The 20,844-nt window shown below is 36.0% G+C and overlaps 1 protein-coding gene across 1 annotated transcript in view; it reads left to right on the forward strand.

Annotated features, from left to right (window-relative positions):
- Positions 1 to 20,844, forward strand: part of LOC144306479 (uncharacterized) — a 329,755-nt gene that overhangs the window by 129,798 nt on the left and 179,113 nt on the right. Inside the window, exons 11-12 of the mRNA XM_077885883.1 lie at positions 8,731 to 8,994; positions 12,011 to 12,221. Of these exons, the coding sequence (XP_077742009.1) occupies positions 8,731 to 8,994; positions 12,011 to 12,221 (475 nt within the window). The remainder of the gene's footprint in view (positions 1 to 8,730; positions 8,995 to 12,010; positions 12,222 to 20,844) is intronic.

Below are 20,844 nucleotides of genomic sequence, written 5' to 3' on the forward strand. Positions count from 1 at the left end.
CCTATTTATTTATCTTGGCTGAGGGATTGGAAAGGAAAGTAATGGTACTATAAAATTCTCACTGGATAACCTAGATTACCCTGTGTTGTGGCATCAGTTCCCACTCATCTGTCCAGAGTTGTCTGTCTCAAAAGGATTATTTTGCGATTTCTGCTGCAAATTAAGTGTATCTATTTACTTCCTGGACTCCCCTTATTCCTTAGAATATTAGTCCTGGAAGACAGTGTTTAGTTTATTACCCATTCTCTTACCTTTCCTTGTCATCTCTGCCCTCCCTCCTCCTACACCCCCAACTACTACCACAGGCATTTAATCAGGGGTAAAAGCAAGATCCAGAAGATGGTAGATTACCTACTTAAGTGGCAAATTGGGATTTGATCTCATGTTTGTCTGATGCCAAAGCCCATGATTTTAACCACTAGGATATATAGCTTCTCTTTTAAAGCAGGGGAGCAATTAGGATGGGATTGAACAATTAGGATTGGAGTAATCAATACGTAAAGTCAAGAGAACTATTTAAGATGCATTTAGAAGAAATGGAATCAAAGCCCCGTGCAAGCACACCATGGTAGACTTTCCCAGAACAGTTTAAGCACTATTGAGTGTTCTGCTTCTCTATGGAAGTCAGATTATATGAGTATTTGCATGTTCTTCTATTACTGACTTTGTTATGAACCTGACAAAAGCCACTACACCCTTGACTCCATCTCTGGTGACTTAAACCTGTGGCTCAGAGGCTTTTTTGGCACAATAATCATCTTTATAGAACTTCTGAGACTGGACTGGAGTAAAGCAGGGCCAGTGAGTCAGTCTGTTTTAGCTGGGTTTTTCTATGGTAACAAAATACCCTCATGACATCTAAGTAGCTTACTACAATAGAAGTTAATTTTTCCCTTAAGCGCCATGTCTACCTCAGGAGAGTGAGGGGTTCTGTTTTACCTATTCTCATTCTAATCAAAGACCGGTTGAGAGATCACCATCTAGAAAATCATTTGTTGCTGTGGCAAAGGACAGAAAAAGAGAACTCTCCAGGGTCTAGAATCAAGAATAAATGTTCCAGCCTAGAAGTATACTTGGTACATTCACCTAAGGATCACTGACCAGAGCTAATCAAAGGGGCCACCTAACCACCAAGGAACTTGGAAGTGCAATCCTACTGTATGCTTAGAAGGTGAAGAGCTAGGGCACCTGGGTGGCTCCGTGGGTTAAGCTTCTGCCTTTGGCTCAGGTCATGATCCCAGGGTTCTGGGATTGAGACTTGCATCAGGCTCCCTGCTCAGCGGGGAGCCAGTTTCTCCCTCTCCTTCTTCTCCTCCCCCTGCTTGTGCTCTCTTGCTCTCTCTCTCTGTCAAATAAATTTTTAAAAATCTTAAAAAAAGCTGAAGAGCTAGAAATATTAACTAACAACATTAATGACTTCATGACATCATTCCTATTGATGAGCTTCCGAACAGTTAGAGCTGTTCACACTTTGATTTATCTTTGAATTGACAAAAACCTTCCCATCAGTGTAGGGTTCAGGTAGAGAATGAACAGTGGTCTTACATACTATAGAACAGATTTCTAACTGAGCAAGGGATTGACTATAACACGGTTTTGCAATTTTTGCTTTGTATATGCCACCAGTATTTTTATTACATAATCTGTATTCTTCAACAAAATTTCTAAAAATGGCCTTTTCTGAGGTCATTATCTATTTACAACTCTTTTCTTATTATTACAATTATTTACTTTATGTTTAAGTACTTTAAAGTTCTTAGACTATCTTAGTAATTGTTATGAAAACATAGAAGTCTCCTAGCCCATGTCTGTGGCTCATCAGTATCTCTACCTATACTTCTGCTTGAGAACCTGAAGATTAGAAATTATTACCTCAAAGATATTGTTCAAACTGAAGACCCCAAGATTCTTTGGTTATTAATAAGCAGAACTTGGGAGAGAAAGAAAGATTTCCTGAGAAAGAGGCTTTAATGAAAAAATAATAGACTCTGTGTGCGTGCGTGTGTGTGTGTGTGTGTGTGTGTGTGATGGGCAGATATTCAAGAAGATAATTTTGACAATACTTAATATGGATGTGTATGTATTATATATTTTAATATATGTATGTTTATTTTATTAATTTTTAAGATTTTATTTATTTATTCACGAGAGACACAAAGAGAGAGAGGCAGAGACATAGGCAGAGGGAGAAGCAGGCTCCAGGCAGGGAGCCTGATGTGGGACTCGATCCTGGGTCTCCAGGATCACACCCTGAGCCAGGGGAAGTTGCTCAACCGCTGAGCCACCCAGGCGTCCCTATATGTATGTTTAATAAGAATACTAGGAAGTTACATTTTGGTGAGGCTGCATTAGGACTTTAATGTGGTGCTAAGGAATTACTAGTTATATGGTAAATATAAGGTGATAATAAGATGTCAGGCAGGCAAGAAACAGCCTACCAAGAAGCAAAGAATGGAGTTTACTCTTAACAAAAGTTTCTGGACACCTTTTATTCAGTGCCAGAGACAAGAATAACTTCATATAACCAGAGTATAGAACAACAACAACAAAAAGAAAGTAGAGTTTTCTGTATGATATAAATATTTTTATATTACATTCAGGACTTGTGAAGTAAGGAAACATTGATACTTGACCAAGTATGACCATTTGAAGCCAATAATAAACTTCTCTGTTACATATCAAAGATGGTTCTATATTTTTAAGATGTTTTATGTTTGATATTTAGCAGTTTGTCTATGAGAAGCCTAGGTATTATGTGCTTTTTAAAATTTCATCTTGTTTGGGCAGCCCCCATGGCTCAGTGGTTTAACACCGCCTTCGGCCGAGGGCGTGATCCTGTAGACCTGGGATCGAGTCCCATGTCAGGCTCCCTGCATGGAGCATGCTTCTCCCTCCACCTGTGTCTCTGTCTCTCTCTCTGTGTGTCTCTCATGAATAAATAATAAAATAAAATATTAAAAAAATAAATTTCATCTTGTCAGGGTTTTCTGAGCCTTTTGGTTTTGTGGGTTGATGTCTTTCAGCAGTTTTGGAAAGTTCTAAGCCATCATCGCTTCAAAATTTCTTCTCTGCACAATTGGCTTCCACTTTTTCCTTCAGGAAAAAAAAAAAGATCACATGCTGTGATCTGGCTTTTTCTTTTTTCATTCATTATATCTTTGTTCCTCAGATAGAATATTTTATCAGTTTTTCTTTGAGTTCATCTATCCTTTTCCTGCTATGTCATTTCTACTGTGAAGTCCACCCAATAAACTTTTTATTTCAAGTATTTTATGATATGTATATTTTTTCTAGACTTTTTACAAGTTCTCTCTTGGAGTTTCTTCCCTTTCACTAGTTATTTCTGTCTTTTCCTCCATTTTGTTATCCTGGTTATGATTGTTCAATGTCTTTGTTAATTCTAACGTCTGGGTCAGCTGTGGGTCAGTTTCCATTGGCTGTTGTCTTTTGTCTAGACATCACATGTTCCTGCTTCTGTGGATGTCTTGTAGTTTTGCACTGTGGGCCAGACATGTAGAAAGGAATTATACAGACTAAAGAAGAAAATATTTATCCCCTACTGAAAAGCTGTCTGTGTCAGGAATTTAGGGTGAGGGGATGGTTTCTCTGGTTAGAATTAAGCTAGGTTTGGGTTAAGTTATAGCTCTAGTTAGTTTTAATTCATCACTGGCTTTCAGAAGTGTTGAGGTACAAAGGATTCCTCCTTCCAGCCTGGCTTGGTATCCAAACATCATGTAACTGCAGGATTCTGCTCAGCTCCTTGGTCCTGCCTCAAGATTTCCATGCCACTGGAGATCTCTCGTTGACTCTCACTCTGGATCCAATTACCCACATGCTGCTGAGCACTGGATACAAGTCCTCAGGTTGGTGGATAGTGAGGACTCGATGTGTATCTGGGGCTCCTATGTATTCAATATTCCACGTTAGTCCAAGATGGCTAAACATTCGGCCAGTTTCTCTTTTGACCTCTAAAGTCTCCCACCCAATGACAGGTCTGCTCCCTCACCTGTTCCCTGAGATTAAAGCCTCTCTCTAGTCCTCGCTCATGTATGAAAGGCTTATCCATCTCCAAGATTTAATTTCCCTCAGTTTCTTTGTGTCCTCAGTTCCCCCATGGGTTTAAGAATATACCTAATTGTGTAATTTAGCTGGTGTTTTTTCTTTGTTATAGGGAGAACTTTGGTCATTTTTGGTGGTTCCTCTCATAAGCAGAAGCAGAACTTTGAAGTTCTGTGCTTTTTAAAATTTCATTTCATTTCACTTTTTAACAAAGATTTTACTTATTCATTTGAGAGACAGAATGAGAGAGGGAGAGAGCACAAGCAGGGGGAGTGGCAGAGGGAAAGGGAGAAGCAGGCTCCCCACAACAGGGAACCCAAGGCAGAGCTTGATCCCAGGACTCTGGATCATAACCTGAGCTGAAGGTGGCTGCTAAACTGTCTGAGCCACCCAGGCGCCCTGAAGGGCTGCTGTTTTTGAAATCACTTGTTAGTTTTTTTTTCTGATTATAAAAATAACAATTCTTTGCAAAATTCCAGAAAGTCCAGAAAATTGAAGAATACTTTATTAATATACATTTTCATGATTTTGTTTTTTTTTTTTCATTTTCATGATTTTGTAAGACTACCCTAATCCTCTCTGATTTGCTTCACTTTCAAAGTATTTGAAAGTATTTGGTGTTCAAGTGGGAAGAATTTTACTTTCTCTTCCAATTTTCCATGCATCCTTCAGCCTTCAATATTCTTGCTTGCTTCTTGGATTTGGCTTGTTCATTACTCTCCTTTCACATGCAGTTTCTGTGATATGGAAGATGAACTGCATCACCCAGTGAAATTTAGTTTTGCAGTGTCTTTTCTTCAGAAAGTATGCTCTTTTTGGTACTCAGAAAATAAGGGACATTATGACCCCCCAATCCTCAGGACTCTCGTGATGAGATGGCGTTGGTGGTTGGCAGAGACTAGTTGATACATTAATTTCCTTCATTGTATAGCATTCAATTAGAAAGCTATTGAAAAATGCTCATGGGTGCGCTTGGATGGCTCAGTTGGTTAAGCCTCTGACTTTGGCTCAGGTCATGATCCCAGGTGGAGCCCCGCATCCAGCTCCCTGCTTAGTGGGAAGCCTGCTATTCCCTTCCCTTTGACCCTCCCCTCCACCTGTGTTCTCTTTCTCTCTCAAATAAATGAATAAAATCTTAAAAAAATGTTCATGGAAATATCACATCATAAGACAGCTTTGGAAGTATTCAGGTTTGTGGAAAGGATCCTCTGAGAGACACAATGAAACTTAGTGATCCTTTGTTGCCAAAAGAGGAAAAGAATGAGTCCCAAGCTACACATAGAGCGGCACATTTCTCCTATGATACAGGGTGAGGGAAAGACACTAAAAGAATAAATAAGACAAGTATTGTCAGATAAAATAAATGCCTTTATTTTATAACATATAGCTCTTATCCTCCTTTTCAATCAATATCAGTGACTAAATTTTGTCAAGTTCATGTACTTATTATTATTATTATTTTTTACAGCTGTCAAGGTAGTTGTGTGGGACTCTTCTATCTTGTAAAATAGGTTGCTGTGGAGTTTCCTTTTGTGCATGAGGACTGGACTCTTATTGACGATGTTACAGCAGACACATGCTGCCTGATGGTAACGGGTTATGTTTGGTAGACTTGAACTGTTGTTCTCATACACGAAATGATATTGGTGTTTGATACATCTAGAGGTGAACTTTAACCTTGATATATTCTTTTCTTCTTTATTAAATAAATTGTAATCTAGCTCATCTTAGAAATAGTGGAGATAAAGTCTTAGCATAACAATAAAAGAATAATAATAGTTATATGCATTTCATGTTTTTTCTGACCATTTTTATATTTATTGTCCAACCTGATAGTTGTGTCAATTCTGTGAGGAAGATACTTATATCCTCATCTTTTATTTGTTTTATTTTTAAAATGTCATTTACTTATTCTAGAGAAAGAGAGGGGGAAAAGGGGAAGGGAGAGAGGATCTCAAGTAGACTCTGTGCTGAGCACAGAACCCTAGAGGGAGATTTGATCTCATGACCCTGAGATCATGACTTGAGCTGAAACCAAGAGTCAGACGCTCAATGGACTGAGCCACCCAGGCTCCTCTCCTGGTCTTTAATGGTGAGGAGACTTGAGTGCATCAAAGACTTGATGCAAAAAAAGAAGTGACTAGCCTGAGACCACAGAAACTTAACAATAGAATTGGGTCAGTACCACCCAAATTTTGCTTTATCTACTTCAAACATATCACTGAGTTAGATCAGGTTAGTATGAGAGGGGTGCTTCGAAAGGCAGGATTGAGAATAGATAAAAATCATTGTAATGACATCAGTTCAGCTTTATTTTTAAATGATGATCCAAAACAGGTTTCTGACTCCATTTTTTCCTCTTCTTCCTTCTCATTTAGCTTTTATTTTCTTATCACAAAGGTTACTCACAGCCAAATAGCCAAATGAAAAGTATGGCTTGATTAAGAATCTCTTTTGTCAGTAATTTGTGTCTAATGTTTTTAGCTTTCCCATGGGCTGTTGTAGAAAATGGTAAATCTGGTTTAAATGAAACCTGATCCTGTTAATGGTTTAATAGCAGCTGCCACAGGGTTATGGTATTTTTCAACAGATGCTTCTGTTTCATTTAAAACATAAACTAAGTCTTGGAATATTTACATAAATCATATAAAATATGCCTACAGACTTTTGGCTAAATATATTGCTATAAAATAGTCTTAGGGAAGTCCCTGTCTTTGCCCATTTATAGTTATTCACATAGAATTTTAAAATGAAACCCAAACCTATACTCTATTTTTTAAAAAAAGGATTATTCATGTCTCGCACTTTCCTAAAATTCTTTTTTAAAAGGTCAAAGCACAAGCTCCATCTCTACAACTGGGGACCGGAATGATGGTTTGGTCAATCTGATCATTTCATTCATCTTTATACCTAGCACTGTTTATTGAACACCAACAAACTGATAACACAGTGATGTGTATTATAGTGTCTATTGAAATAAACGGGATAGTCAAAATAGGACACTATTTTTCCTTAAAGAGGTAGACCTTGTAATAGTAATTCAAGCTATCATCATGCCTGGGGTTAGTTTCTCTGGAGTATGATAGTTTTTTCAACCATTTTTTTTTTTTTTTTGAAAAGCATTTCTTCCATATGAAGCGCCGTGCTGGGTACATGAGCACTACAAAGATGAGTGACAGGAGAGTAAAACAATGATCGTGACAACTGATAGAAGTAGTTATACAACAGAAGTACCAGCTCAAGCAAAAAAGGGCTGAACGTACAGTATATGGTGTTAGGTTAACTTATTACAAGATTGATTCCCAAAGCTCATAAGGTGCAGAATCTTAAATTGGCAGCATCAAATTTGTCCTGTTTGGTTTACATATTCATGATGCCATGGTTGCTCAATTCCTTTGGGCTGGAATTTATATAAATGCATCCAATAATGAATTTTTATTTAATTTTTTTTTTGAGCATAGTTGACATATAATGTTCCATCAGTTTCAAGTGTATAACACAGTGAACTGACAAGTTTAAACGTTGTGCTGTGCTCATCATAGGAAGCTATGTCATGGGCCACTATACAACCCAATTACCATTATCACTGACTATGTCCCTTATGCGGTGCTGTTAGTTCCAGTCCATAACTGGAAGCCTGTGTATCTCCCACTCTCCTTCACCCATTTTGCCCATGCTCTCATCCCCTTCCCCTCTGACAACCATCAATTTGTTTCTCTGTGTTTACGGGTCTGATTCTGCTTTTTGTCTCTTTATTCGATGGTTATTTGTTTTGTTGTCGTTGTTGTTTGTTTGAGATTCCACATATGTGAACTCATATAGAATTTGTCTTTCTCAGTCTGATTTACCCACTGGCTCCATCCATGTTGTTGCAAATGGCATGATCTCATCCTTTTTTTTTAAAAAAAAATTATTTATTTATAAGAGAGACACACAGAGAGAGACAGAGAGAGGCAGAGGGAGAAGCAGGCTCCATGCAGGGAGCCCCATGTGGGACTCCATCCCAGATCCTGGGATCACGCCCTGAGCCAAAGGCAGACGCTCAACTGCTGAGCCACCCAGGAACCTCTGATCTCATCCTTTTTATGCCTGTATAATATTCCATTATATGTATATATCTCATCTTATGTATTTGTTTCCCAGTGGGCTCTTAGGTTGCTTCCATATCTTGGCTATTATAATAATGCTTCTGTGGAAACCAGTATGAAATTCCTTCCTCCCCGCCCCACAAAAAAAGAGAAATACCATGTGATCTAATGATTTCATTACTGGGTATTTACCCAAAGAAAACAAGAACACTAATTTGACAGAATATATTCCCCCCCCCCTTTTGTTTATTGCAGCATTATTGACAATGGCAAATTTTTAAGGGCAAAAATAGAAGTAAAACCCACTTTTGGGAGCACCTAGGTGGTTGGGTGTCTGCCTTTGGCTCAGGTCATGATCCTGGGGTCCTGGGATCGAGTCCTTCATAGGGCTTCCCACAGGGAGCCTGCTTCTCCCTCTGCCTATGTCTCTGCTTCTCTCTCTGTGTCTCTCATGAATAAATAAATAAAATCTTAAAAAACCCACTTTTTACTTAATTCTAAATAATATATAAACTTCATTGACTATAGCACGTTTCTATGTATAAGTATCTTAACGTTCCTTTGTCTTGATATCTTTTCCCAGGTACTCCCTCCTAAGAGAGATGTGAAACCCGGCATGGCTTTCTTGTTTGAACTCTGTCTCCTTCGTGGGAAACATGTTTCTTTTGAATGCGTTATGGGCTGGGCAGCCTTCCCTTTGTGTGATAACAACTTTGATGTAGTGGAGGGAAAATTCAAGTGTCCCCTTCTCCGGGGACATTATGACCAGACACTTGACAACTTCAAGAAAATGGAAGATTTGATTTGCCTGGACTTGGACCACTGGCTGTGCAATCTCTACTTTCAGGTTTGTAATATGATTTTGTAAGTGGAAAAAGAACTTAGAATTTTTCTAAAGCTCTTATTTCTAGCCTTCACCTTACTTTTGGGCTATTGAAAATTTCAATAAGTATCATAAATCTGTAAAAGCAATCACATCCTAATGCTTTCTTGATACTGATTAAATTGATATCTACAAATAAGGAATACAATTCTAGAATGGGCAGAAATCTTAAAGAAAATTTAATTCAACCTTCTGAGTCATGAGTGGCCCAGAAAAGGCACCCAAGTCCTTCAACTCTCAGTTTACAATCTGTTTCTGCTGGAGCTGATCTTTCTCACCAGCTTGGGTATAAGGCTATGTTTCTTTATCGGAAATACTAACTGAGCTACTATTGTGTGTTGGGCAATGCTTATTCTAAGGATACACGAGAGGTTAGATATAGTCTCTGCCTTCTGGATGCTTGCCATTTATTTGATGAGACAGGCATGTGCTCATAAAAAAGATAATTAATGACCCACATTTCCACAGGATAAAATGGCCATTATCACTTCAAAGCATGCTGTCTTATTTACCACAAAAATTAAAAACAAAAAACACTCCAAAAAAAAAAAATCCTTGGGCACATACCGTTTATTGGTATATATTTGGAGATATATTTTCTAACCAAGTTTTTTTTTTTTTTAGCAGAAATGTCATTGCATAAATTCATTCTAAGCAAACACCATGGAAAATAAAAAAAAAATGGCAGCATACATTAAGTTTAAAGCATTCTAGCACAACTTTAGTCTATTTCTGTCCTAAATGTCCAAATCTATTCTTCCTATGATGTCTTTCCACAGGGCCTGTAACATAAAATGCTATTTTTTTCTTGCTAATTTACATGTGTGACTTTTCCCAGTCTGTGTGTATCTCTCTGTCTAGCTAACTGACAAGGTGGCTATCAATCGATCTAATCTAATCTATGTATGTATGTATGTATCTTATCTGTCACCATCATCTATCTACCTATGTGATGGAACTATCAAATATGGACATTTCCAGGAAACAGATAGAGTTTTGGCTTAAAAATCATCAGCTATATATCTTTCTTGTGTGATGGGCTTCCTGTTTCCTATATATTTTAAGTTGAACCTGCTGGCATTTTTTTTTTCCTTTTAGCGAATTCCATTAAAGTGTTTTGCTGAAATATTTTTTTTGAGATATTATAGGTTCCTGTTAGGAAAATAAATCTAAATCTAAATCTAACTATGGCCTTTCTACTCATTCTGAAAATAGTGCCATTCTGAGGTAAATCTGACTACATTGGGATCATTAAAGAAGCTTTTAAAATCCCATGCTCAGGTCCTGTTCCTAGAGATTTCGATTTAATTGTTTTGAGGTCAGGCATTTGGATCAGAAGTTTTTAAAAGTTTCTAAGGTTTAGAAATACTGATATAAATACATTTGAAAATGAATCCAAAAGAGTTATTAAACAATCACCCAAATTTTGAAGAAAACTATAGATAGCCCATAACATAATATTTAACAAGTTGGTGACTTGAATACTGTACCAAGAAATCAAAATTAAATAAAAATAAAAAATAGAGTCATAAAAGAAAATAAATTTTATATAGGTTTACTACCTAATGTGAAAGACATTTAAAAAAAAGATATAATTTTTTTTTACCAATTGTTACCTAAAACTCAGTGGTCTGTAAATTATAGCAAGGAAAGTCAGCACAAATTATATTTCATAAAAGATCATTTAGGTAGTACTTGTATTGCTTGTAAAGATATAAATTCATTACAGTGGTTGTAATTGTCTACTAACTTTCTTATTTGGTAGCACATCTTCTCTCTCTGTATATTTCATGAGGCAAGGGGTTGGGGGGCGGGTAGTGTGAATCTTACTAATGAAAATAGTGCCATTAGTCAAGATATGATTTTTTGATTGTAAGGTAGAATAAATAGGAATGTGTTTGCTTCTCTTTCACGAGCATAAAATCGAAATTTGCTTATTTTGAAGCCCGATTTTCCTCTTATGTGAAATTCTAAAATATTAAGATTTTTCCAATGTTGAGTTTTCTCAAATGCAATTTTTAAACATGTAAATGTAAGTTTTGAGTAGCACTTTTTGGAGTTACTCAGGAAAAAAACATAGCTTGAAATAGGGCAGAGAAAAAATAGGTAAACCAGCTACTAGAACAGAAAAGTGGTTTCTATAATGCAGCCTTAGAAGAGATCGAAGGAAATGAGATAAATGATGATCATTTCCCTCCCATGTCTGTTAGTAGGAGGAAAGTGCCACACTCACAACGGGGCTGGTGGAGCCAGGGCATGTGGCTTAGCCATGACCTCACATGTCCTACGATGTTATTAGGCATAGAATCCTGGCTCCCACTTGGAGTGTAGACATAGGAGAACAGATCTGATTCACCTCCCATAGAGTGTGTGAAAGAATGCAAGAGGAGAAACCATGAAAGCAAGATAGTCTTTAACTTCTTCCCAGAACAAGTTCCCCACTTTTCTAAATATTTCATTCCCTGTGTCATTGATGATTTCCACCAAGCCCTTAATTATTAAAATTGTAAACATAGAGAAAAGTTGAAAAAAAAATTGAACATTGAAAAAAAAATTGAACATTGAACACCCATTTGCTCACCCACTGGATTCTACAATCTTGTCTTTTATATTTGAACTAAAGATGCTGTTTCTTGGAGATAGCAATTACTGAATGTATATTTGCTAACTCAATCCCAGTGTGAATATCAGACAAACGGTGTTATTTGCGAGAAGAAATGAGAGAAAATTATGAGGCAAGACAAAGAAAAAACGAAGAACTATATAAAGCAATGGTAATATCTGAAGCAATTATGTAAATCTGCTAATACAAAAAAATGCATTCTTTGTAAGGCAGCCAAACAAAAGCAAATATAAGGTTTGGAAAATTAAATTCATCATTGACCTTTTAGAGTTTGCAAATTGTTTCATTGTTCTAGGGTACATTAACTGTGTGTGTCATATTTTCAACAGTTTAGATAAGAGATTTATCTCCTAATAGGTTATTAAACTTCCTCTGTATTTGGATGATCAAAAAACCTATGAAAGACAAACTCCGCTTCCCCCTGAATTTCCAGTTTCTTTAATGGCTGAAGCACAGAAAGCAGAACCAGGCGTGGAGAACACGCCTGGCCTTTCAGAGAGACAAACAGAGGAAACCATTTGTGCATCATTGGATGATAAAGCTAAATCCTCCCTACGCTCTTCTCAGGGTTAGTAGACCATTTTCAGCATTCTTTTGTTAATACTTCCAGTTGTGTAATATTTCAGAAAACTGAGAAAGAAGTTTTAATTATTAATATATTTCTTTCTATGCCATTATGCTTAGGGAGAATGTAATCATTGACAAGAACATCAGTTTTCATATAGCTTAATTATTAAGTAATTATAATAATTATAACATTGCTTCATTGAAACGCAAGACTTTCTCCATGCTTTGTGGCTCTAAAAATATTTTTTAGTTTTTTGGGGGAGCTTTTTGACTAATTTTCTTTCTCAGTTCTAGAGCCAGGCTTTCTTGCTTGCTCACAAGAGTGGTAACCAACACATGGCTCTGCGAGAGGAAGCAGTCTCAGAAGGAAGTTCTCAAATAATGTAGTTTATTTTATAAAACTCTGTTTTCAAAGACTGGCTTAATCAAGCACTAAATGAGCAAATAGCATTCTTTGAACTATTTCACATACAGAAGTTTCAGCCTACAGAAGAGATATATTAGAAATGACTATTATTTTTTTGCAAGACAGTTATTTCCTTTACCAAAAGATTCACGAGATTCTTTAACAGATTGGATCCTCTAGCAGTAATAATAGTATTAGAAAGAAGCAAGAGTAGGGGATGGATCGGTAGTAGTTGTAGTAATTATAGTATTACTTGTAGTATGAATAGCAGCACCTATAGTGTTACCAGCATAATTCTAATGTTAGAAGGATTACCAGTGATAATAATTACATGTGATACAGCTTTTCTTTTCGTGTACCAGGCATTGTAGTCGAGATTTTATTTTTTATTTTAGAAATTATTGAATATTTTAAACATACTGTATACAAAAATAACATAAACCAGTAATTAGTACCCAGCTGTGTTCATTCTTGCTATTTTGCATCTTTGCTGTACATCTTTTTTTTAAATAAGTAACATTTTACATGTGATTAAAGGCTTCTGCAAACCGCTTCCTGATTCTGTTTCCGACCCTCTGAGACTTCTTATTGATCATTTCCATGTATGTTTCAATACATTTCCTACATATGAATGTAATTATAAACAACGTGTAATATCTTTTCTATGTTTTTAAAGTTTGTGTAAGTACCATGCTTTATATCTATTTCTGCAACTTTATTTTCTCTCAATATTATCCTTGAGATTTACACAACTCCTGTGGACACACTTCTATGTATTTTTGGTTTATTGATTTTACTGCTGTATAATTGCATACGTGGCAACATACGTGATTGTAACAAAATTTGTTTATTTTTATCTTATTTGTTGTTTCCAGTTTTAATCTACTGTAAGCGAGATTACAGTGATCATTCTTGGACATGTCGTTCTTGTGCACAGAGGGGCAAATTTCACTAGAGTATAAGGTATTTCCTGTACTGGAGAGAGGAACCACTACATCACAGGGCACACACTTTTAAAATGTATAGCATAGTGACACACTGTCAGCAAAGTAGTGTCAATTTGCCCTTCTAACAGCTATGTAGGAGTTTGTCTGGCTCACATCCTATCAATCTTTGTTATAATCATTTTTGCCAAAACAATTGCAACATAATATCCCATTGTTTTAATTAGAGTATCTCTGAATGTGGCTAAGTTTGAGCATATTTTTCATGTGTTTCTGTTGACCTTTTGGGTTTTACTTTTCATGAATTGCCTATACACATATTTTGTTCACTTTTCCTTTGAGCCATTTTTGAAACTGTTTTCTTATTGATCTGTAAAAGTTCTTGATTCTTTTCTTTTTTTAATGTGGGATAAATCATGGGAATCATTTGATTTCTAATTCAATCTTTGACTGTTACTGATTATTCAATCATTCTATTTAATTCATTTGAAAAACCAATTAAATTAAGTTAGTCATAGTATTATATATTATGCTTATATTACATACACATGTATAATGCAATATTATATATACTTATATTAAGTAAATAATGCAATACATGTTTTATATTATACAGATAATATATATATGTTTGTATACATAATATATTATTTTTAAAGTCTATTTCCTTTTGTTACAGTTTTATTGAATAGAGGATACACTCAGATAGTTCAATAAAATCTGCCTCCCACAGCAACCTAGTGCTTCTCCTTGGAGGAAACTATTTTTTTTGTGTGTGTGTGTATCATTCAATAGATGTTTTATGTATCTAAAGGAAAATATATAAAAATACTATTATAATTTTTAAATACCATTAAATTCATGTTCCTCTCTTCATTAGTATGTTCCTCTCTTCATTATTAATATTGGTTAATATATGCCTTCTTTGCTTTTCTTTAAGAGTCTTGCTTGAGTTTTATCTTTTTATTCATTTTTTAAAAATATACAACAGCTCATTTGCCTCCATTAAGACTGTCTCTCCATTGATCTTTTGTTTTCTATGTATTTATACTCAGTTTTATTGTTTCTTTCCTCCTATTTCCTTCAGGTTTTGGAGGAGTTATCTTTTAATCTCCTTGATTTGAAAGCTTAAGTCTTTATCTTGAGTTTTTATTTATGTGGTCGGTATGTATGAAATTTCCAGTTCTGACTAGATCTGTCCCTTTTTTTTTTTTTTAGATTTGTCCCTTTATCCCTGTTGTTCTGTCAAATATTGATTTCTATATTTTAAGTGCCTGCAATTTTATGATTATTAATTTTTGTGTTATTTCTTTTATACAGATGTAGTCTCCCTCTATATGTCTGTGAATGCTTCATTTTATATTTATTTCTTCTGATACTAATACTAGCACCTGATTTTTTGGATAAGTATTTTTATGGCATATATTATTTTTCTAATTTTATTTTAAAAATTTAAAACTCAACCTTGGTGGTCTTCTGAGTATAGCTTAACAGCATAAATCTGAATTTTATTTTTGTATTCAAGACAAGTAGTTATAGTATGTGTCTTTTAACAGGTGAGTTTAGTTTTTGTAAATACTGTTATTACTGTTATATTTGCATTTGCTGATAACATTTTTTACAATTTATTTTAGCTATTCTATTTCTTTGCTTTTAAAAAATAGTTTCCTTAGTTTCCTGAATTTTTCTTTAACCAAAAATAATTTTCTTTTTTTGTTTATTCTCTGATGTTTATAATCTTATAGATTTTATTGTTAATTATTTCAGATGTTATCCTGAATTTTCACATCTACGTATTTAACTGAAAGTTATTTAAAAAAATCTAATTTCATCTGGTTTTTCTCTTCTCTTCCTGAGCATGACAAGGACTTTTAGTATGTTTTACCTACTCCTCAAATACCTCTGTTAAACAGAAAACTTAGTTTCATTTGTTTTGTTTTTTTTTTTGGTCTCAATAGAACATTAATTTACTGATATATTTGGCCAATATTTGTGTTTCATAATATTTTTTATGTAGTTGTCTTTACTTACATTTTTCTTCTTGTCGAAAAAATTGTTTAGTATTCATTTAGAGTTTGGGTCTGTAAGTGGTAAATTCTCTTAGCACTTGTATGTCTGAAAAAGTCTATTCTTTTCTCACTTCATTCACTTTTCCTCATGTCTGTCATTTATCCATGTATACATTCTAGGATAGTAAAAAGTCTCTCACTCTTTTCTTGGATGTCTTTTTGTGTCTATTGCAGCTATTGAGGGGTTGGTATTAAGTGGGTAGCCACTGAAGGATCTTAAGAAGGGAAGTGATTTGAGGGTGCCTGGGTGGTTCCATTGGTTAAGTAGCTGAGTCTTGATTTTGAGTCAGGTCATGATCTCAGGTCTTAAGTTTGAGCCCTGAGTCAGGCTTTCCACTCAGTGAGGAGTCTGCTTGAGATTCTTTCTTTCCCTCTCCTGCTGCCCCTCCCCCTGCTCTCTTTCTCAAAAATTAAAAAAAAAAATTAAACAAAAAAGAAGAGAAGGGACATATTTCAATATCTATTTTAAGCAGTTCTCTGTGGTAATTTTTAGGAGGGTTTATTTGAAAAGGGCATATCTAAAACCAGATCAGTTGGAAAAACTCAAGAGTGGTGCCATCCACAGAAGAGGGCTTGAATTAGGGCAGTGATAGTAAAGTTGGAGAAGAGAGTATAAATCTATAAAGTATTAAAGGGTGTAAGGGAATAAATATAAGACTAAGAATAAGAATTTTGCTGTTGGTTGATTGAATATTGATGATGAGGGATGATTAAGGATGATGCTTCTCCCTATCCCTCTGCCTGCAGCTCCCTCGCTCATGTTCTCTCTCTCTGTCAAATAAAAGTCTTTTTAAAAAGTGTATTGCGTCTCATATTTGAGACTGTGGATTTGCTTTACTTGTAGCCAGAGATGATAGGTGACTGGCATCATGGTCTGGTTTTGCTGGGTAATGAGTAGAGCTGGTTGTCCTCAAAATGCACAGTGTTAAGTTGAATTTAAACATTCTGTGTTGGAATTCTGTAAGGTTCCAAATAAAAAAATAAATATTTTTTATTTTAAATGTGCATATCACAGGTGGATAACAATGAGTGTGCCATTATCAATATACTTGGTGTGGTACAGGGAGGAAGGAGGGGGTAGGGGGCGTAGAATGAGCCAAAGGTAATGACAGAGTGAGAAAGAGCAGAGTGCCATTAAAAAGGCAGCCAATGTCAGACAGCCCCATTCCAAATTGATTGGCAGGGCGGCTCTATTGAGGACATTTGTGGATGTTGTGTTTCAGACTCACTATGTGTCTACAGGAAAATGACTTCTGCTGAACATCTTTTCTTTATGTTGAATCAGACTAGTTAGGCCTTACAACAGGAGGTCTGGGATGCCTTCATTTTCTGAAAACAAATGACTTCAATGTTAGAATATTATCTGCTTAATTTGGGAATCCAAGATATAGAAGGGGGAAAAAAAGTCCAAACCTTTTCTGATGGTTGAATATCCTCAAGAATTAATAAGTCGAGAAATGTAAATGAAATGATTGTAATTTCATTAAATAAAAACATAGAGAACATTGCAGTTGACTTTTTGTTTAAATATCAAGTTCAAATGTCCAGTGAACTCAAACCATTATGTGGGGCACTAAAAAATGTACATCTGTAATGTGGATATTTCTTTCTTTCTTTTTCTTTCTTTCTTTCTTTCTTTCTTTCTTTCTTTCTTTCTTTCTTTCTTTTTTTCTTTCTTTCTTTCTTTCTTCTTTCTTTCTTCTTCCTTTTTTCTTTTTTCTTCTTTCTTCTTTCTTTTTCTTTCGTCCTGGTTTTATTTCTTCCCAATGTTTTAGGATTAAGCACGGAACTCAAAATCTTATTTTAGAATTTTTAACTTTTGAGAAAGTAGCTTCTGACTTAGTAATAATATTTCAGTGATACTGACATTTTAACCTAGTTTTAGGGTACTGAGCCCAAGACTAGAAGCAATTACTCTTAGACCATTTTTCACCAGATCATTTTTGCTTTTAGTTTTTCCTCAGGGTACTGTGGCTGTATTTCCCACACTTACTGAACTGTGCTCTGAACTTGGCTTTTAGAATGGTGCCCTCAGTTCCCCTAAAAGGTGGACAGGTGACACTCCAAGAACATGAATACTGACGTAATCTATATGAAAACACTATGTACTGGTAGAGGAAGAATCATTTATGTTCTAAGAAAACGATTGCAAAAGGCTAATTTGCATTTGCTCTGCTCTGAGCTCAGAAACTGATTCAAGTTTCACATTCAAAGACTGCACAGGGACGTTTTGCTCCTATTCATTATAGATTTATACAAGAAACAAAACATAAAAATCCCTCCAAATACATTATTTGCTACATGGCTTATATTTATTTATTTTTCTTAGAGTCTTCCTAAACATATTATTAGCAGTTAATATTCCCCATGGGTTTGTTTTCTAATATATCAGGGCTATGCTACACTATGCTGTTTCTGCCACTGATATGTTGCTAAGAGATTTAATAATGGGTAAACAAACACAACATGTGGTAATTCATTTCAAATTAAAAGTTTATTAAACTCTGGCTTGATGGTTTTCTGGCTATTTACAATTAAAGGAGCGGACCTTAGGGAAGGGGTGACCACGTGATGTGTTCATGGCTGCAACGTTTCTATCTGAAAAATATGTTTATGATCTTCCACAAGCTGTCTCACACTGATAGGCTCCATACGTAATCTGCTGAATCTACTCTAGCTGTCAAATCATGAAAAAGTGACTAATGCTCACTTTCAAGCACATATGTGCATGCACATGCGTGCACACACACACACACACACACACACAGACATTTGAGAGGATCCTGAATTTAATCCCAAGGCTGATATTTTAAGTGATGATCAGCCTTGCAAATAGGTGGATGCCTGAGGCCAGGAAGTATGAAAGGCTGGAAGAAAAGAGCCACGATATAACTTTTGGGTTATTACCATCTTTTAGGCTGTTTTACTTTTTAGGGAACAGACTAGGGAAATATTTGTTATGCTTGATAGTTTTGTTTTGTATGTGCCTACATTGCATAAACAATGGTCTCTGGCAACATTTATATATGTTTTGTGATGCAGAATTCAATTCAGGAGAGTTTTATTGTGTAACCACCATCAACAAAGCACACTGCTAAATGCTTTGGGAATACAAACCAAAATAACATGCAGTCCCAGACCTGCTGGGGCTTACTTGAGCCTAAGCTTACTCTTCCTCTGAGAAAACACACACACACACACACACACACATTGAATAGATGATGGGAAGGTGTACCAGCACTCTATTTACATACAGGACCAACAAGCCTTCTGGGACAAGCTTCAGACTTGGAGAAGTGAAGCAGATGCAATTAGATAGTTAGATAAGAAAGAATAAAAAGAAAGATAGTAAGATGAGAGTGGGAAATGTATGCTGCCTGTCAATTAGACTTTTCTCTAGCTCACTTATCTCACAGTGGAATTCCCAGGGGGAAGGGACTTCATGGAAACACTCAGCAACCTGCTAAAAAAGAGAAATTCTCAATGAAGTTATGCAAGACATGGAAGTCTACAATATAGTATAGTACACACTAGCCTGTGACACATTGAGTTATGCTATATACATATACTATGTTCTCTATGCTACAATTCCATAATCCAAGTTGTTACAGAGCCCACTGTGGGACAAGATAAGTAAGCACATCATGAGTTCTAATGGACTCTCAGAAACAAATGAGTGAGCTTTGGGGGACAGGTGAATTGCATGAACTCTTTTTTTTTTTAAGATTTTATTTATTCATGAGAAACACACAGAGAAAGGCAGAGACACAGGCAGAGGGAGAAGCTGGCTCCCTGTGGGGAGCCCCATGCAGAACTCGATCCCAGGACCCCAGGATCATGACCTGAGCCAAAGGAAGACACTCAACCACTGAGCAATCCAGGTTACCCGCATGAACTCTTTTTAATGTAATCCCATTTTAAGTCCTATATCAATGTAATCTGGAAAATAGTTGTTAATTTCACAATTTTGATCTGGGGCTAGAAAGGTAGTTTGGAGTTCAAAGGGCAAGCATTAATGGAGATGCTTTTGGATACAAGAAAAGCCATTAGAAAAGTTGAGAGGTCAGAATGGTACAAAGTATATTTGAAGAACTGTAAGGAACTATTGGGTTCCAGCATACATTTGGGTAAGGAGTAATAGAAGGCAAAGAGTCCAGTAAGAATGCCACACCATCATCTCAAAAAAGAGATGATATGGGTAGGATAGTGGCAGTGGGATGCAATCAAGAAGTCTCATTTAAGAAAAATGCTAAAGTTGAGTCAACAGGATTTGGTAGATGACTAGCTGTGCCATAAAGAAAGACATGAAAATTGTACTCAGGAATATATCTATCTCAGGATCTCAGAAAATAGTGTTGCTCTTGTCAGAAGTGAGATACTCAAAGGGGCAGGTTTCAGATAAAACCTGACCAGTTGGTTTTGATCAAATGGAGTTTAAAGTATTGGGGAAATTAAGAAGACTGTGACTACATCAGACTTGAAAAAAAAAATGGATTTAAGTTCAAGAGGAACATCCTAATAGGGATGGATGTCATCCTAATAGGGATGGGGCCTAATAGGGTGTCATCCTAATAGGGATGGGGCCTAAGCCACAAAACAAAGAGTAGAAAAATTCTAGGGGGACAGGTGAGAGAAAAGGATGAAGTAAATTGAAAAGGAGCAATCTGAAGAAGTAGAAGGACCAGGAGTTGTGGATTCATGGAAGCTATGGAGTTTTGAGAATCTCAAGAAGGGAGAGAGGGTGTTTCATCAGCAAAATATTATGTTACAGCACGATTCAAACTCTAAATGCTTACAAATCACCCAAAGATCTAGTTAAGATGTGAGTTCTGATCCAGTAGGTCTGAGATGGGCGTTAGACTCTTTAGTTCCCATATGATGCATATGCTATTGGTCTATCCGTGAACCTCACTTCACCTTAGCAAGGCTCTGGAAAGATTGACTCAGGCAAAGATGAAAAGACAGTTTGCTTTGAAAAGAAAGTACATTTTGATGCCTTTTGAGAGAATACATAATAAATAAGGGCACAAACCAAACTGCAATGACCAAAGGAGGGAACAAGAAAGGAGAAACAAAGGTGGTACATATAAAAGACACTCTTGAAAATGAGGAGGAGAGAGAGTTTCAACAGCTGCTTAATGGAGTCAAGGGTTGAGGGAAGATTTTATTTATTTATTTTTTAATGGCTGAACACTTACTCCTCTC

The sequence above is a fragment of the Canis aureus genome, chromosome 37 (genome assembly GCF_053574225.1).
Source record: "Canis aureus isolate CA01 chromosome 37, VMU_Caureus_v.1.0, whole genome shotgun sequence".
NCBI classification, from domain to species: Eukaryota; Metazoa; Chordata; class Mammalia; order Carnivora; family Canidae; genus Canis; species Canis aureus.